The sequence below is a fragment of the Arachis hypogaea genome, chromosome 19 (genome assembly GCF_003086295.3).
Source record: "Arachis hypogaea cultivar Tifrunner chromosome 19, arahy.Tifrunner.gnm2.J5K5, whole genome shotgun sequence".
Classification (NCBI taxonomy): Eukaryota; Viridiplantae; Streptophyta; class Magnoliopsida; order Fabales; family Fabaceae; genus Arachis; species Arachis hypogaea.
Genome location: NC_092054.1, coordinates 4,528,083 through 4,544,742, shown reverse-complemented (window position 1 = coordinate 4,544,742; position 16,660 = coordinate 4,528,083). Strand labels below are relative to the sequence as shown.

Genomic DNA, 16,660 nt, shown 5'->3' with positions numbered 1-16,660 from the left:
TAATCAATTAAATCATGTTATTTTTGTCAAAATTAGGCTAGACAAATTGATTTAACAAAAAAAATGGTGAATCAAATCAAATCTTGCACTGATCTAAATTAATATTATGTTTTTATAAAAAATGACTACAATATTCTTATTATAGAAAAATATTAAAATATTCTTATTATATATATATATATATATATATATATATATATATATATTAATTTTAAAAATTCTAAACCCTAATCCTATAATAGAAAAATAAAAGACTAAAATTTAGGATTCTCAAAATTAATATATATAATAGAAGTATTTTAGTCATTTTCTATAATAACGTATTGTAGTCATTTTCTATAAAAAATAATATTAATTTAGACTAGTTCAAGATTTCATTTACCATTTTTCGGTCAAATCAATTTGTCTAGCCTAATTTTGACAAAAACAACATGATTTAATCGATTATATATGTTAAATTTTAATTATTAAAAAACATCTTTATAAAAAGACGTTTTCAGCATCTTTATTTGAGTGGCTCCCTAACATATTTTATTTCTAAAAGAGAAAGATAAGATAACAAATAAAAATAACACAAGAATTTAATAATATTTGTGAAAAGAATTTTTATACTACTAGTACTACTACTATTCATAATTATATTTAAATTTGATCTAATCAGGTCGTTATAAAATTTATGAACAATTTGTCAGTGAGTGAGTGACTGGTGTAGAAGCGTTTCTTTTAAAGCAAGTTACTAAGATACAAAATTCAAACTAAATCAAGATATATTTTGATATTATAAATAAATTTATGTTCTACGATAGAGATAGAGAGATATAGATAACCTTAATATCGAATTACAATCTCAATATTTGTACCGTTTTAAACAACTTTATATAACAATTAATTTTGTATTTTTAAGGAATTAAAATTAAATTTGGTTATTTAAATTTGATTTGAAATTGTTTCTATTTCTTTATAAGTTGATTCTTTTGGTAATTTTCTCTTAATTAATTATCTTAATCTATCTTATTTTTTTTTTTACTAAAGATAGAAGATTTGAACCCACAACCTCTTAATTGAGTATGAAAAAATTATGCCATTTGAGGTATAACTCATTGGCCTTAATCTATCTTATCTTCTTTGGTATCTAAATATCTATTTCATAATCGGTTATAAACACATGATATATATATATATATATATACGACATAATCTTAAAAAAACTCATCACCCCATAACTAAAATCTATTACTCCATATATCAAATATTCTGAAAGGTCTTCTTTGCTGCTGCTGCTGCCAAGAACACCTGCCTTCTCCATCATGGATGATCAACGTAGCCTCTTCCGTATTTTGTTCTCACTCTTGAGATTTTGTATCGTAGCTTTTGGAATTTTTTCTTGTTATGTCTTCCTTTGTTTTTCTTTTCAAATTTTGTCAATTCTTAGGGGTGTAATTTTACTTCTATTTCGTTATCTTATAGAGGGCAATTAATTTTATTTTTTAATTCATGACATGGTTCTCGGTTCTCTTTTCCTAGTGAGGGTACGAAGAATGCACGAATTTATAAAATAAGAGAAGTGCTAGGTGGCCAGTAACTTTTGGTATTTGTAGCCATCAAATAGTCATTAATAATGATTTTAATCGTGTGAGATTGATGTGAGATTTCATCCAATGGCTCACTTTTTTTTACTGATTACATGCTGGCCAGAATTTGAAAAAGTTGCTGACTCCTAGACTTTTCCATAAAATAATTAGATAAAGACTATGCCATTTAAACTATAACTCATTGGCATTATATTTTAATCGTTTACACCCGCTATATTTTGTCTATTTTATTACGATTTATATTCAATTAGATCATTTTTATGTGTTTAAAAAAGTTTGACTAACGAAGCTCTAATTATAAATTTTTTATCTACTTTTTTTTATACAATTTTGTTTTTTGTCGCATTTATTACTTTATTTTGTTTGTTTATAAACCGCCACACTCTATAATAATTCATGCTACCATTCTGTTAAAACCTAAATTGGGATAGTGATGTTAACAATTTATATTTTGTGTGAGTTTGAATATAAGTCACCATATAGTATAATAATTTCGTGTAAATGGTTAAAACACGATAGGAAATTGCGGTCTATGTAAAAAAAATAAAAAATGTAAGCAGTTTCATAATGTTGTAATTTATGTAAATTTTTTCTCTAATTATTTTATATATGTAATTTGTCGAATTTATTATATTTGATTAAAAAAGAGGAAGCGAATATATATTGATGTTTCAACAAATTTTGCTTAATCAAATTTTTTCTTGAATCTTATAAAAGAGAAAAAAAAAAAAAAAGGAACAATGTCTCGGATAGTAAAAAAAAATAAGGACAAATTTATGCCGAGTATTCATATACATGCAGATTCTGCAAAAATAAATTGGTTGGTTTTGAAAGGGAGGCTAATTGTTATACTTGCACATAAACGAATAAATGGCATGCAATGCAATACGATGATCATGAATGATAATATATTATACATCATTACAGTCACTAATATTTTATACCTTTTTTTTTTCCCTTAAGTTAATTGAGGCTTCTAATCTCATTCCAAATTCTGGTTATTTTGTAGGAATATTTATACTACTAATATTATTCTGATAGAAATAAATGAGTGTGTCTTTTATTTATCACAAAACATTATTATAGTGGTTAAAATTTAACTTTATACCATAAATAATATTTTTGGTAGTTATATTTTTTGTTAATATGCTATGACTATTCTGTCTTAAATAAATTTATTAATGTATAGTATTTTTTTAAAATTTTCAGGTAAAAATATTTACAAAATGTACCTAATATATAATTTTTATTATATTGTTTCATGTATAATGAGTAAATAATTAAATGATAATACATTGTTTAAATCTTCAACTATCAACGATATGAAATGAGAGATTGTGATGGTTATATATTTATTAAAGGGTAAAAAACCTTAATAAGCCAAGTCAAGAATCATGTAACGTAAATACGCCAAAGTGAAAATCGTTTCAGCAATAAGCCCAATCATATTTTTATATAATTCGAACCATGCTTGTTCGAATTCCATTTCTACATAATTCGAACCAGCTTGGTTCGAATTATACACAAACACATGCATACACGTAATTCGAACCAGCTTGGTTCGAATTACACACAAACACACGCACACACGCAATTCGAACCAGCTTGGTTCGAATTACACACAAACACACGCACACACTAATTCGAACCAGGTTGGTTCGAATTACACACAGTAATTCATGGTATAATTCGAATTATGCTGTTAAAAAATTAATAATTTATTTTAAAAAATTTATTAAAAAAATTAATAATTTAAAAATTAAAAAATATATATTTTTATTTCATACGTTAAAAAAAGCTAACAAAATATTTAATTACGAGACTTCTTTAAAATATTAAGGAGCTATCAATTCGAATTCCATACAATACTTTTCTGTCCATTTTTAATAGTTCATGAATATTTTTTAATAAATTTTTTTAATAAATTTTTTTAAATTATAGTACAAAAAATATTTTATCCTATGCAAAACAATTTAAAAAAAATGGTTTAAAAAATGTTAGGAGTACTATAAAAATTTGTAATGTTATAATAACTTAGGTAAATACATGCATGTACTCAAATTTTAAATAAAATACTCTACATAGTCAATAATAATTTAGAAATGAAAGAAAATATTTTATTCTATACAAAATAATTAAAAAATATATTTTATTCTATACAAAATAATTTTAAAAAATGGCTTAAAAGATGTTATGAGTACTATAAAAGTTTGTAATATTCTAGTGATTTAGGTAAATACATGATAAAAATATTTTTTCTTTAATTTCTAAATTATTAGTGACTATGTGGAGTATTTCTTTAATGTCTTTAAGTCATTAGGACATTACAAATTTTTATAGTACTTCTAACATCTTTTAAGCCATTTTTTAAATTATTTTGCATAGAATAAAATATTTTTTTATGATATAATTTAAATAAATTTATTAAAAAATATTCATGATAATTTTTTAATAAAATTATTTAAATTATATGGTGAGATATTACATGATTCGAATTACGCATAGGGAAGTTCGAATTACTCTGATTCAAATGATATGGTGAGCAATTCGAATTCTATACAATACTCTTCTGTCCATTCTTGATAGCTCATGAATATTTTTTAATAAATTTATTTAAATTATACCACAAAAAAATATTTTATTCTATACAAAATAATTTAAAAAATGGCTTAAAAGATGTTAGAAGTACTATAAAAATTTGTAATGTCCTAATGACTTAGGACATTAAAGAAATACTCCACATAGTCACTAATAATTTAGAAATTAAAGAAAAAATATTTTTATCATGTATTTACCTAAATCACTAGAATATTACAAACTTTTATAGTACTCATAACATCTTTTAAGCCATTTTTTAAAATTATTTTGTATAGAATAAAATATATTTTTTATTTATTTTGTATGGAATAAAATATTTTCTTTCATTTCTAAATTATTATTGACTATGTAGAGTATTTTATTTAAAATTTGAGTACATGCATGTATTTACCTAAGTTATTATAACATTACAAATTTTTATAGTACTCCTAACATTTTTTAAGCCATTTTTTTTAAATTGTTTTACATAGGATAAAATATTTTTTGTACTATAATTTAAAAAAATTTATTAAAAAAATTTATTAAAAAATATTCATGAACTATTAAAAATGGACAGAAAAGTATTGTATGGAATTCGAATTGATAGCTCATTAATATTTTAAAGAAGTCTCGTAATTAAATATTTTGTTAGCTTTTTTTAACGTATGAAATAAAAATATATTTTTTTAATTTTTAAATTATTAATTTTTTAATAAATTTTTTTAAATAAATTATTAATTTTTTAACTGCATAATTCGAATTATACCATGAATTACTGTGTGTAATTCGAACCAAGTTGGTTCGAATTAGTGTGTGCGTATATTTGTGTGTAATTCGAACCAAGCTGGTTCGAATTATGTGTGTGTTTGTGTGTAATTCGAACTTACGTGTATGCATGTGTTTGTGTATAATTCGAACCAAGCTAGTTCGAATTATGTAGAAATGGAATTCGAACCAGCATGGTTCGAATTATATAAAAATATAATTTGGCTTATTGCTGAAACGATTTTCGCTTTGGCGTATTTACGTTACATGATTCTTGATTTGGCTTATTAAGGTTTTTTACCCTTTATTAAAGTAGTTTTTTGGTTATTTATTATTATAATAAAAATTAAAGATAAAAATACTACAGACTCAAAATTTAAATTTAAATTGAAATTTTTAATCATATTTGACCATTAAAAAATAAATAAATAACTATTGTATTAAAAATAAAATAATTTAAAGTATATTTAGTAGATAATAAATAGTGAAATAGAAAAAAATATTCTTAAGATTAAAGAAAGTTAAAAGACTATCTAAACAACAATGACCAAGCTGAATTTTTAAGATTTAAAATTTTAATATGCGCTTAATTTCTGAGTTAGCTTTTCGCGGAAAGTCAAAGTAATCAGGACAAATTTCAATATAACTTCCCATTATTCACGTTGTCTTTTAATTTCTACTTTTCTGCAGCACCTGAAAGCACTTTTCTTAACCACATTATATGAATCCTATCATATGATAGGTATCCTCTGAACTTAAAATAACTATTTTTTCTTTCTTCGTTTTGGTGTTATTTGTTGGTCTTTTTAGCAGATTCTTTCGTGAAGAAAAATGTGATAATTTAAGAGAGGCACTTTTAGCAGAACTACGATCATCACATAATATCAACAACAATAAAGAATTTACAGAAAGTTTGGACGAAATAAGTCTCAACCAACTGTACCTACCAGAAAATATTAGAATGACCCTTTAGTTGTGAATGTCAAAGGTAAATGAAATTTCAAATTTTTACGTGATTTTTTGAGTTCTAATATTTAGTTTATTTCTTTTATTCAATTTTGTATTCAGTTGTAGACACTTCTGCGGGAGAAATCACAACTGTCAAAAGGACGACAATTCAAGTTTGGCATTTGAAAAATGATGAAAAAGACATTATGAAACTTGATGAGCATGGACAAAGTCAAGATAATGACGCAAATTTATTAATACGATTTCTGAGTGTAATGACCCGTAGAGCAATGCCGTAAATTGAAAAGGTCTTAGGTGCTGAAAATTTAGAACGTGTGATAAATTTAGAGAAATGGTTGAAATTTTAGAGAAAAAACTATGAATATGAAGAAACCAAAATTCAGTTGGCAGTTTTGTACAAATTTTTGTTATCAAAATATAATGATAAAGTACTTAACATTTAATTAGTGTATTTCATAAGTAATAATTAAAATTTAAATATATTTATTCTAGAAGGAATTAAGATTTATTTTATTTATGTTACAATTTTTCTTATTTCTTATTATATATAAGTTTAGACTTGTATTATTATTATTATTCTTATTATCATTACACTGAATCTTTATTAGTATTTTCTTATAAAAAATGTTAGATATTATATATTTAAAACGGTTGATTTTTGTTATTAATGTTATATATATAAATATAATTTAAATTTAATAAAATTGTTCGATTAGAGCAAATTAATACAAATTAGCCACGAATTGTACGTGAAAAATAGAGTGGGTTAGCTACGAAAATAGTGTGATTAAATAACCCAACGTTAACCATAAAAAAAATTGTGGCTGAAAAATTCGACCTACACAAATTAAGCTCCGGATGAAGTGTGGTAGCATTATATTTTTCGATTTGATTATTCTTATTTAGCCACGACATTATGTGTGGACAATGATATACAAATTGTGGCTCCTTGAAGGTCTCCATGATGTTTAAACTGTAGCTAATAACTCTAGAATCGTGGCAAATTGAAAATGCAACCTCTGATTAACCATAAATATTCTTTCGTGGCCAATGTATGGTTGCTACGGTTATCTTAGAGTTTAGCCACGATTTTTTTTGTGGCTAAACCCCTTATTTCTTGTAGTGTTATTAGACACTAATAAACTACGAAGTACGGACACTTTGTTGAGTTGTCGTGTTTGTGTATCAGACACATTTTGAACACGACACTCACCGACACTCGTCTGATACGCGTGTCTGCTGTGTCCAACCATGTCTTAATAAAAAATAAAAAAATTCTTCTTCGGACACACCTAAATACCATTACTTGTCAGCATGTCCAATCTTATTCTTAACGTATATTTTTGAAATGAATTTAGATATAGTATATATTATTATTTATTAAAATAAAAAATATTTTAAATACTTGATATAATTAAAATAAAATATTAAAAATAATTTTAAAAAATAATTTATATATAAATATCAATAAAATATCATTAAGATTTATCTAAAAAATACTTTATATTTTATATGTATCCGTGTCTCCGTATCTTATAAAATTTTAAAATTTACGTGTCGACGTGTCCCATGTCATATCCCATATTCATATCAATATCCGTGCATCATTGCATAATAATCATGAATATCACGCACGTGATATAAATGTTTACAAAATGTTTATCTTTTACTGTTATTTTTTATCATTAAATTTGTTTTCTCTTAAATTATAGGATGTCCAGAAGTCTAAAAATTGATGGTATATAAAATCACTATCATTGTTTCACAAATTTATTAGGAACAAAATCATTTTACATGTGTATGATGGTTTGCCTAGAGCTACTAAAAAAAATAAAAAATAAAAATTCACTTCAATTTACCGTCAATTTTTTTCTTCAAATCCAATATATTACCATTCGTCAATAATTTATTATTGTCAAATTTTAAAATTCCATGTAATATTATTAACCTTAACATGAGAAAATTTGACTATAAATTTAATATTTGAGAAAAAATAAATAGATCTTAAATTTTTTAACTCAAAAATAAATAAATCTCTAACAAATTAAAATACAAAAATATGTTTTATTTTTTAAAATACGAGATATTTAAATCTTTTTGTCTAAAATTTACGAGAACAAATATATCTTTAAAAAAATTTAGATGTCTTACATTTTTAAAAATTAAAGATATTTTTTATATTTTTAATTAATTAAAAATTTATTTATCTTTAAATTAAAATTAAAGGTCAATGACTTATTTAATGTTTTTTCGTTGTATTTTTATGGACCTTCCAACAACAAAGTATGAGTAACTTGCCAAGAGTTTATGGCTATGAAATTCATGTAAGTGGCTTGTGGATAGATCTAGCTATAGCTAGGGTTGGTATATATATATATACCCCATTTATTTTATTTACTTTCGGTCACATTTTACAGAAACCTTTTGGCTGTTTATAAAACAAAATATGATGAGTATAATTACATTATATTTTCAATACACATGCATAATGCTCCAAAATCTCCTAATAAAAAATGTTCACATTAATTATGGACCACATAGATTTTAGAATAAACAATACTCAAGTGCTCCATGCCCCATTCCTTCCACGCTCCCTTCAAATTCCTCAAGTGGCGCTTTCATCATACCTACGCTTCATATTGCATCATCCAAACACTAAAAAGCTTCTTCTCTTCCTTTAATCAATTTTTGTCTTTGCCTTCAATCTTGTCTTAATCAATTTCCACTTTCAAATGAAAATTCCAATGGGGTAATGACTTGTGATCACCTTTTATCCACTCGAATAATTAATTAAATTCACATTAGAATAATATGATCACGTTAATTAGTATATGTAATTAATATTTAAATGAATTAGTTAGATGATGATTAGTCCATTACGTAACGTGGCTCTCATCAATTTAATTATTGGCCTAAACATTTCATGTTTTGTTTTAGAATGACGTACTCCTGTGGAAGGTTATAGATTAGAATTGTTTTTATACATAAAAAAAGATAAATATGAGGAAAAAGTAGATAAAGTTAAAAAGTTTGAATGTGATTGTATCATTTGTTTTCTAGCATGGTGTTTTTATCGCTTTTGTTTGCTTCAGCAGTCAATATATAATTATATATATATATAATTTATTATTAGATTAAGATATTAAAATTATTATTTCAGATTATATAATAAGTAGAATTTATTTAATCTCATTTTAATAAATCGTAGTTTATACGTATATATTTTAATTTATACGACACAATAAACATGTAACAATAATTTAGTAGTTAAAGAATATGTATAAGAAGTATAATGAAATAATATTTTTTTTTCTAAAAAGTTGAAAATAGAAGAGTTTTTTTTTTTTTGGTGACTAAATAGAAGAGTTTATGACGGTTAAAAATTTATGTCTTTAAAAGATATTAAAAGAATTATTTATCTTTATCCCTTAATTAATTTATTTAATCCTTAGGCACGTGTATGTGCACACGTACTATAGATGATGATGATGATAATAGTACTATTAATAAGACGAAGGAACAGGAATGATATGGGCTAAAGAATAAAGAACAAAAAGAAGTGGTTAGGAATTAAAAGACTCAATTTTCAAAGTAATTAAGTTGTTTATTCTTGGGTCATGTTCCTTTATCTTTATATGTTGCCAACTATGGGAATACAAGTGTATATGATAGCTTAGGTTAGGTTAAAAAGTAGAAGTAAAAAATGAAATTCAAGAAATATTTTAAGAGTAATCTTATCTTGCAAATAAATATTATCATTTTTTTTATCGATATTTAGTTAATAATAATTTGTATTTATATTTATAAAAATTTTATACATAATAAATGTATAATTTAAATTTATATTTATCAAAATTTTATACACATAAATTAATACCGTTTATATTTATATTTTTTCAAAATTTATGTACTTAAATTAATAAAATTTATTTATTAAAAGAATATTTATATTAATCAAATAATAACTAAAAGTACTAAAAATCATCATTCCTAAGAATTTCTCTTTGTAATATATGTTCCAAACGAATTCATTAACACAAAATAAAAAAATTTCATTACATCAAATAGATTATGTAATTGAAGAACTAAAATTTTGTAGTTTACCTCTACTATCTGTTTTTTTTAAATAATTATTATTATGCCAGTCTATTGGATCATATTGGCTTGATATTTAATTTTATTGCCACACTAACAATGCTAAAAGAGGCCATCTTTTTTTTATATAATCCACAGAGATAGCATTTTTTTATCATTATATAAGAAATGAAAATTGATAATAAAAAAAATTGAATTTTAACAATTGTAATTATAAATAATATAAATTAACTTTGTTAGAAATGTAATTAACTTCAAAAAATAAATGAATTTAAATTTTATGCATATTGACAGTGCAACCGAATTTTATATATACATCAAATTATATATTATCTCATCATTAAAAGGCAATTAATTATTAAATTTATTATTTAAAAATTATCTAAATGTACATATTTAAACTCGAATTAAATATAAACCAGTGTTAAATAATTTTTTCTAACATTTTAGTAATTTTGTCAAATTAAATAAAAAAAAGTTTTGATTATATTATAATAATACTGTATTTTAAATATAGTCAAAACTCGAGTGCAGTTCATGTAAAATTAATAACTAAAAATCGTTACATAATAATTTAATCAAATTTATTAAATTATTTAACAAATTTTTAACTATTAACTTCACGTGAAATTAATCACACGAGTTTTCACCTTCAATTATTTTTGGATAAAAATTCAGGTGAAGTCGACTTCACGTGAAGTGAAGTTGATACTTGAGAGCCGTTAGATAAAAATTTAGTTAAATCAGTCAACTCATTTAACGACTCTCAAGTCAACTCATTTAACGACTCTCAGTATCAACTTCACGTGAAGTCGACTCCACCTGAGTTTTCACGTTGTTATTGATATTAGTATTATTTTTGAGGTTGCAGCATATGAAACAAAGAACTCATGGCCAAAACTGTGGCTTTTACTAATGCAAAGCCACCGTCTAATCTCCATAGCCATAGAACCACATCACAAACTCACACCGTCTCCTTTCTCAATCTCAACAACCTCAGTTTCGTATCTTGGTACTTCCCTTTTCTTTGTTTTTCTTTTCTTTTCTTTTTTCACTAATTTGTGGTTTTCATGTTGCAAGCTTCTGTGCAGTGCTCTGACTCTGAGACACAAGAATAAGCAACCCAATTGGTCCAAACCTTCGTTGGTACGCTCAAAATCTGGGCTTGGGCTTGGGCTTGGGCCTGTTGACCCATTGGAAATGGCAGCAGGGGCTTGGAATCGCACTGCTCTTCTTGTAATTGACATGCAGGTCTGTTCCTAAATCCTAGCTGTGTTTTGTTGTTTTTGTAGGATGTGTTGGGAGAAATTAAGGATTTTGTTGTGTGTTTTGATGGTTTCAGAGAGATTTTATAGAAAATCAGGGTCCTATGCTGGTAAAAGGAGGGAAAGAAATTGTCCCAAATGTGATCAAAGCTGTGGAAGTTGCAAGGCAACGTGGAATTCTCATAGTTTGGGTAATCATTTACTTCATCACTTCATATGTGGTGGATAGTTAATTTAATTTCGATATTATTGTTGGGTATTAGGCAAATCATTTGAAAGTGTATAGTAGTATTAAGATTGTTGGATATTAGATAAACACATGTGTTTTTCTTTGGCTTGTGAAGTTATGGATACAACTTTTCTTTAGCATTTCTGTTGTAGGCATTGACATTAGGAAATGGGATAAGAAAGATGTGTTTTTTATAATTATTGCTGGTGAAAACATAAATATGGAAAATGAAAACTTATCATCAAATGTTGTTTTCCTTGAATTATCCCCCCTATATTGTTATGCTGTAAAAAATGAGGACACTAAAAGATAGCTTTGTGATAAGCATTTGAATTGTTTGCAATTATAACAAGTTGAACAAATATCTCAGTTGGGTGCTTCTTGGTCATGCATTTAGTAGTCAAGAAAACAATTCAATATATACTAGTTGAATTGTGACTCTCAAAATGTTTTCAGGTTGTCCGCGAACATGATCCTTTAGGAAGAGATGTTGAACTCTTTCGCCGGCATCTATACGCGACAGGTGAAGTTGGTCCAACCTCTAAGGGAAGCCCAGGTGCGGAGTTAGTTGACGGGCTAGAAATCAGAGAAGGGGATTATAAACTCGTCAAGACTCGGTTCAGTGCATTCTTTGCTACACATCTTCACTCAGTTCTTCAAGGAGCAGGAATTAACAATCTGGTTATCACTGGTGAGTATATAGTAATTGTTCTATTACACAAAGTTAACTACTTTACATTTCTTATGTTTACTAATTCATTTTGTTTGCAGGGGTTCAAACTCCAAATTGTATAAGGCAAACTGTCTATGATGCCGTAGCATTAGACTATCAACCTGTAACTGTTGTTGTTGATGCCACAGCCGCTGCCACGCCTGATATTCATCTTGGTAGGTATTTTTTCAGTTTCTTGGTAGCATTACAATATCCTATAATTCTAAATATTTGATCAGCTTTACAATATTGTATTTTCGTTTAAACTTTCAATGTTTTGTTCTTGAATCCTTGCTTGAATATGTTGAGTAGTGTCTCTGGAATAGTATCTGCTATTAGTTGCACACATATTTTGCACAATCGAGAACTATGATCGAATTCGGTTTGAACTTGTGCTGAAGTTGGTTAGATCATGTATTTTTTCTGGTTTAGTTGCTTAGTTATCTAACTCTGCAGATGCCTAATTTAGTTAGCAGCAGCTTTGTTAGAGTGTGTGCTTATCTGATATGAAATCTATAACTAAAGGAATTCTTCATGCTAGTTTCAGACAAAAATTATTTTTTGAGAGGAACTAAAATACATGTATGTACCATACTGTTGAATGGTGGCATGTATGAGGAACTTCTTGGTGAATTATTACCTTTTCCTCTGTAATCTTGTGGTATAAGTATAACACATACACGAGTGTATTTCTTTTGTGGCTCCATTATGGTGTTATGGATTCCTTCAAGGCATGTTCATTATGTTATTCTTCTCCAAAATAACTCTATGATGATCAAATTTCATATCTGATGATGTGTGGTTTCAGCCAATGTGTTTGACATGAAAAACATTGGAGTCGCAACCCCAACGCTACAAGAATGGACCAACTTCAAAGCTTGACGTCGAGGGACAGTGGAGCAGACAACTTGGTGTGCCTTGATGATGTTCAATTCAAGACTCAAAAAGTTGCTTATGTCTCTGTCAAGTTAAAATGTAGAGAGTGAAAAAAAAATGAGAAAAATGTATGATGTTTTGCTTTGCTGCTGCCCATATGTATATACGCATAGTGGCTAAAATTTCGATTTAACTTTCAAAATCCTCAGACATTACAGTTTTTAATGAGTCAACTAATTTTATAAAATTTGTACTAAATTTGACGATTTTACAGTTTAAATCTTGTTATAATTTTATGTTCTATGTAATTAATTTACTTTTCAAGTTTCCAAAGCTACTTGTCCTTGTGTTGTATAGTACATTCTAACAGAGAAAATCACAAGTTGCTAATTTCAACTCAAATCTATTCTTCAAATGCACTTCTAAATTGACTTTTGGAAATATTGGTCAATTTTTTTATAATATTTATTTTTAAATTTTTTTCGAACTATTATAATTCTTAAAAAACTAAAAAAGCACTATAAGCAACTATAACAAATTATTTACCTCATAATACTCATCTAAAAATTTCTTTATAAAGAATACATTATTGTCGATGTTACAAAATTTTTCACTCATTACAAATTATAATCAAACTTAAACCATCTATCTAGAAGTGACTCAAGATATTATAACATATAATTAACCATGACTAATAAAAACAAGTTTTTTCAATCATAGTCAAAGCCTTGATGAAAACTGATCTTGACTTTTATAAAGTGAGAACCAATTATCACGTGCATTTTAAATGGAGCAATCTCAAGTAAGCCAAATGCTCATCATAAGAACGCGTGTCCAAAACTGCCCCTCTCACTAAAGCATCCTCATCTTTTGCAAACCCACCGACTAATCCATTCTCACTTTAAAAAACCTCATTTTCTCTGACTCTCAGACACAAGCATAAGCAACCCAATTGGGCGAAACCTCCGTTGCTACGCTCAAAATCTGGGCTTGGGCTTGGGCCAGTTGAGCCATTGGAAATGGCAGCACAAGGATGGAATGGCACTGCTCTACTTGTACTTGACATGCAGGCCTGTTCCCAAATCCTAGATATGTTATGTTGTGTGTTGTGGGATGTGTTGGGAATAAAATAATTAAGGGTTTTATTGTGTGTTTTTGATGGTTTCAGAAAGATTTTATAGAGGGTCCTATAGCTGTAAAAGGAGGGAAAGAAATTGTCCCAAACGTGATCAAAGCTGTGCAAGTTGCCAGGGAACGTGGAATTCTCATAGTTTGGGTAATCATTTACTTCTTCATTTTATTGCCAATAAAGACGCTTAAAATCTTTTTTTTTAAAATGTATTTTAGTAATTAAAATTTAATACATATAATTAATTAAATCGATTTATTTTTGTTAAAATTATATCAAATAAATTAATTTTGACCAAAAAATTGATGAAGTATATTTTTAATCGATTTAAATTAATATTTTTTATAAATAAATGACTATAATATTTTTATTATAAAAATAACTAAAATAATCTTATTATTATTATTATATAAATTTTGAGAATCGAAAATCCTAACCCTTCTCTTATTTCTGTGTCAGATTTATGATTTTTAAATTTTAAATATATATATAATATGAATATTTTAATCATTTTTTATAATAAAATTATTGTAGTTATTTTTTTATAAAAAAAATATTAATTTAGTCAATTCAAAATTTAGTTTACTAATTTTTTGACTAAATTAATTTGTCTGATCTAATTTTAATAAAAATAATATAATTTAATTAATTATATATATTAAATTTTAATTATTAAAAATTGTTTTTAAAATAAATACGTTTTAAATATCTTTATATGAGTGGTTCCGAAATTATTTGAAAGTGTAGAGTAGTATTAAGAAAGTTCTTGGTCATGCACATAAGTTTTGAATTTTAAACTTTTTCATGAGCTCCTAAGGTGGTTAATTCAATAATATACTAGCTAAATTGTGTGCCCCAAAATGCTTTCAGGTTGTCCGAGAAAACGATCCTTTAGGAAGAGATGTTGAACTCTTTCGTCGACATTATTATGCTGGAGGTCAAGTTGGTCCAGCCTCTAAGGGAAGCCCAGGTGCAGAGTTAGTTGAGGGGCTAGTAATCAGAGAAGGGGACTATAAACTCGTCAAGACTCGCTTCAGTGCATTCTTTGCTACACACCTTCACTCACTTCTTCAAGGAGCAGGAATTAACAATCTGGTCATCACTGGTGAGTAAATAGTAATTGTTCTATTCTATGAAACATGAATATTTTACTAAGTTATGGTTTTTTGCGTGTCAGACACATTTTATATACGAAACTAATGCAACACTTATTTGACAAATCGACACATATCTAAAAAATTTTTTATATTATATATATAGTGTGTCTCCATATTTTATAAAAAATTAAAATTCGTATGTATGCTTGTGTCATCTTTTTATAAGTTTTAACGAATATATAAAGTTAACTACATTAGTACATTACATTTCTTGTGATTACTAATTTACTTAATATATTTGATTTGTAGGAGTTCAAACTCCAAATTGTGTTAGGCAAACTGTCTTTGATGCCGTAGCATTAGACTACCAACCTGTAACTGTTATTGTGGATGCCACAGCCGCTGCCACGCCTGAAATTCATCTTGGTATGTGTTCTTTCAATTTCTTGGTAGCGTTACAATATCATATAATTTCTATTGATCACTTGATCAGCTTTACAAGTCAAATGGTTATGGTGATATGTGGTTTAATTTCAGCTAATGTGTTTGACATGAAAAACATTGGAGTCGCAACCCCAACGCTACAAGAATGGATCGACTTCAAAGCTTGATGTCAAGGTGGAGCAGACAAGTTGGTGTGCCTTGATGATGTTCAATTCAAGATTCAAAAACTTGTTTAAGAATCTGTTTATATCTTATAAAACTAAGAATAATTTATATTGCCGTAGTAAACATCACAACTTATTTAGATGAAAGAGAGATTGAAAAAAAAAAGTAGGATTCACACTTTAAATAATAATAAAATAATAAAAAATAACTATAAAAGAATTTTATTTTCTCTCTCTATACCACTTCAATCTATATATATAGTAGAGTGCCCCTTATTTTAATCATCTATTAATCTCACTGGTAAGTTGTAAGCCATGACTTATTGTTATGTATATCACAACTAATAAAACTAGGTATCTATGCATTTTTTAAAAGTTAAATTACACAGTTGGTCCCTACACTTTCAGTGAAATTGTAAATTGTTCCTTTCACTTTAAAAGTTTGTAATTAGTCCTTAAAGAGAATTAAAATTTGCAATTTAGTCTCCATCGTTCAAAAATTGTTTGATTTAACAGAATATTCTCAGCATATTCTCTATTTTAACAGAATATTCTTAGTATATTCTGAGAATATTCTGTTAAATCAACACTTTTTGACCGACGGGAACTAAATTACAAATTTTAATTCTTTTTAGGGACCAAATTATAAATTTTTAAAGTGTAGGAATCAATTAACAATTTCACTAAAAGTGTAGGGATCAACTGTGTAATTTAACCTTTTTTAAACTAAATCTCCATATAAGTGG

General features: G+C 26.5%; 2 protein-coding genes across 5 annotated transcripts; both read left to right on the top strand.

Moving 5' to 3' along the window:
* Positions 1 to 9,434: 9,434 nt before the first annotated feature.
* On the top strand, positions 9,435 to 13,413 carry LOC112776631 (probable inactive nicotinamidase At3g16190). 4 transcript variants are annotated; one of them, XM_072228770.1, is made up of 7 exons: positions 9,435 to 9,599; positions 10,870 to 11,010; positions 11,090 to 11,249; positions 11,341 to 11,454; positions 11,949 to 12,183; positions 12,264 to 12,380; positions 13,013 to 13,413. In XM_072228770.1, the coding sequence occupies exons 2-7, from the start codon at positions 10,889 to 10,891 to the stop codon at positions 13,084 to 13,086; spliced, it is 822 nt and encodes a 273-aa protein (XP_072084871.1). In that variant the 5' UTR covers positions 9,435 to 9,599; positions 10,870 to 10,888; the 3' UTR covers positions 13,087 to 13,413. The 4 variants fall into 4 exon arrangements, with proteins under 4 accessions (XP_072084871.1, XP_072084872.1, XP_025676628.1 ...); XM_072228771.1 differs by having other exon boundaries at positions 9,436 to 9,599; positions 10,870 to 10,997; positions 11,079 to 11,249; XM_025820843.2 differs by lacking the exon at positions 9,435 to 9,599 and having other exon boundaries at positions 10,850 to 11,010.
* A 478-nt stretch (positions 13,414 to 13,891) lies between these two features.
* Positions 13,892 to 16,148, top strand: LOC112776630 (probable inactive nicotinamidase At3g16190). Its single transcript, XM_025820842.3, has 5 exons — positions 13,892 to 14,150; positions 14,249 to 14,356; positions 15,080 to 15,314; positions 15,616 to 15,732; positions 15,844 to 16,148. The coding sequence occupies exons 1-5, from the start codon at positions 14,100 to 14,102 to the stop codon at positions 15,915 to 15,917; spliced, it is 585 nt and encodes a 194-aa protein (XP_025676627.1). The 5' UTR covers positions 13,892 to 14,099; the 3' UTR covers positions 15,918 to 16,148.
* The last annotated feature ends 512 nt before the right edge of the window (positions 16,149 to 16,660 follow it).

What these genes read in the sequence shown, in the direction of transcription:
- LOC112776631 (XM_072228770.1), top strand. Translation starts at nt 10,889, where the DNA reads ATGGCCAAAACTGTGGCTTTTACTAATGCAAAGCCACCGTCTAATCTC. An exon ending in TTCTTGTAATTGACATGCAG is followed by an intron (nt 11,250 to 11,340) that starts GTCTGTTCCTAA and finishes TGATGGTTTCAG; the next exon opens with AGAGATTTTATAGAAAATCA. An exon ending in TAACAATCTGGTTATCACTG is followed by an intron (nt 12,184 to 12,263) that starts GTGAGTATATAG and finishes TTTTGTTTGCAG; the next exon opens with GGGTTCAAACTCCAAATTGT.
- LOC112776630 (XM_025820842.3), top strand. Translation starts at nt 14,100, where the DNA reads ATGGCAGCACAAGGATGGAATGGCACTGCTCTACTTGTACTTGACATG. An exon ending in TACTTGTACTTGACATGCAG is followed by an intron (nt 14,151 to 14,248) that starts GCCTGTTCCCAA and finishes TGATGGTTTCAG; the next exon opens with AAAGATTTTATAGAGGGTCC. An exon ending in TAACAATCTGGTCATCACTG is followed by an intron (nt 15,315 to 15,615) that starts GTGAGTAAATAG and finishes TTTGATTTGTAG; the next exon opens with GAGTTCAAACTCCAAATTGT.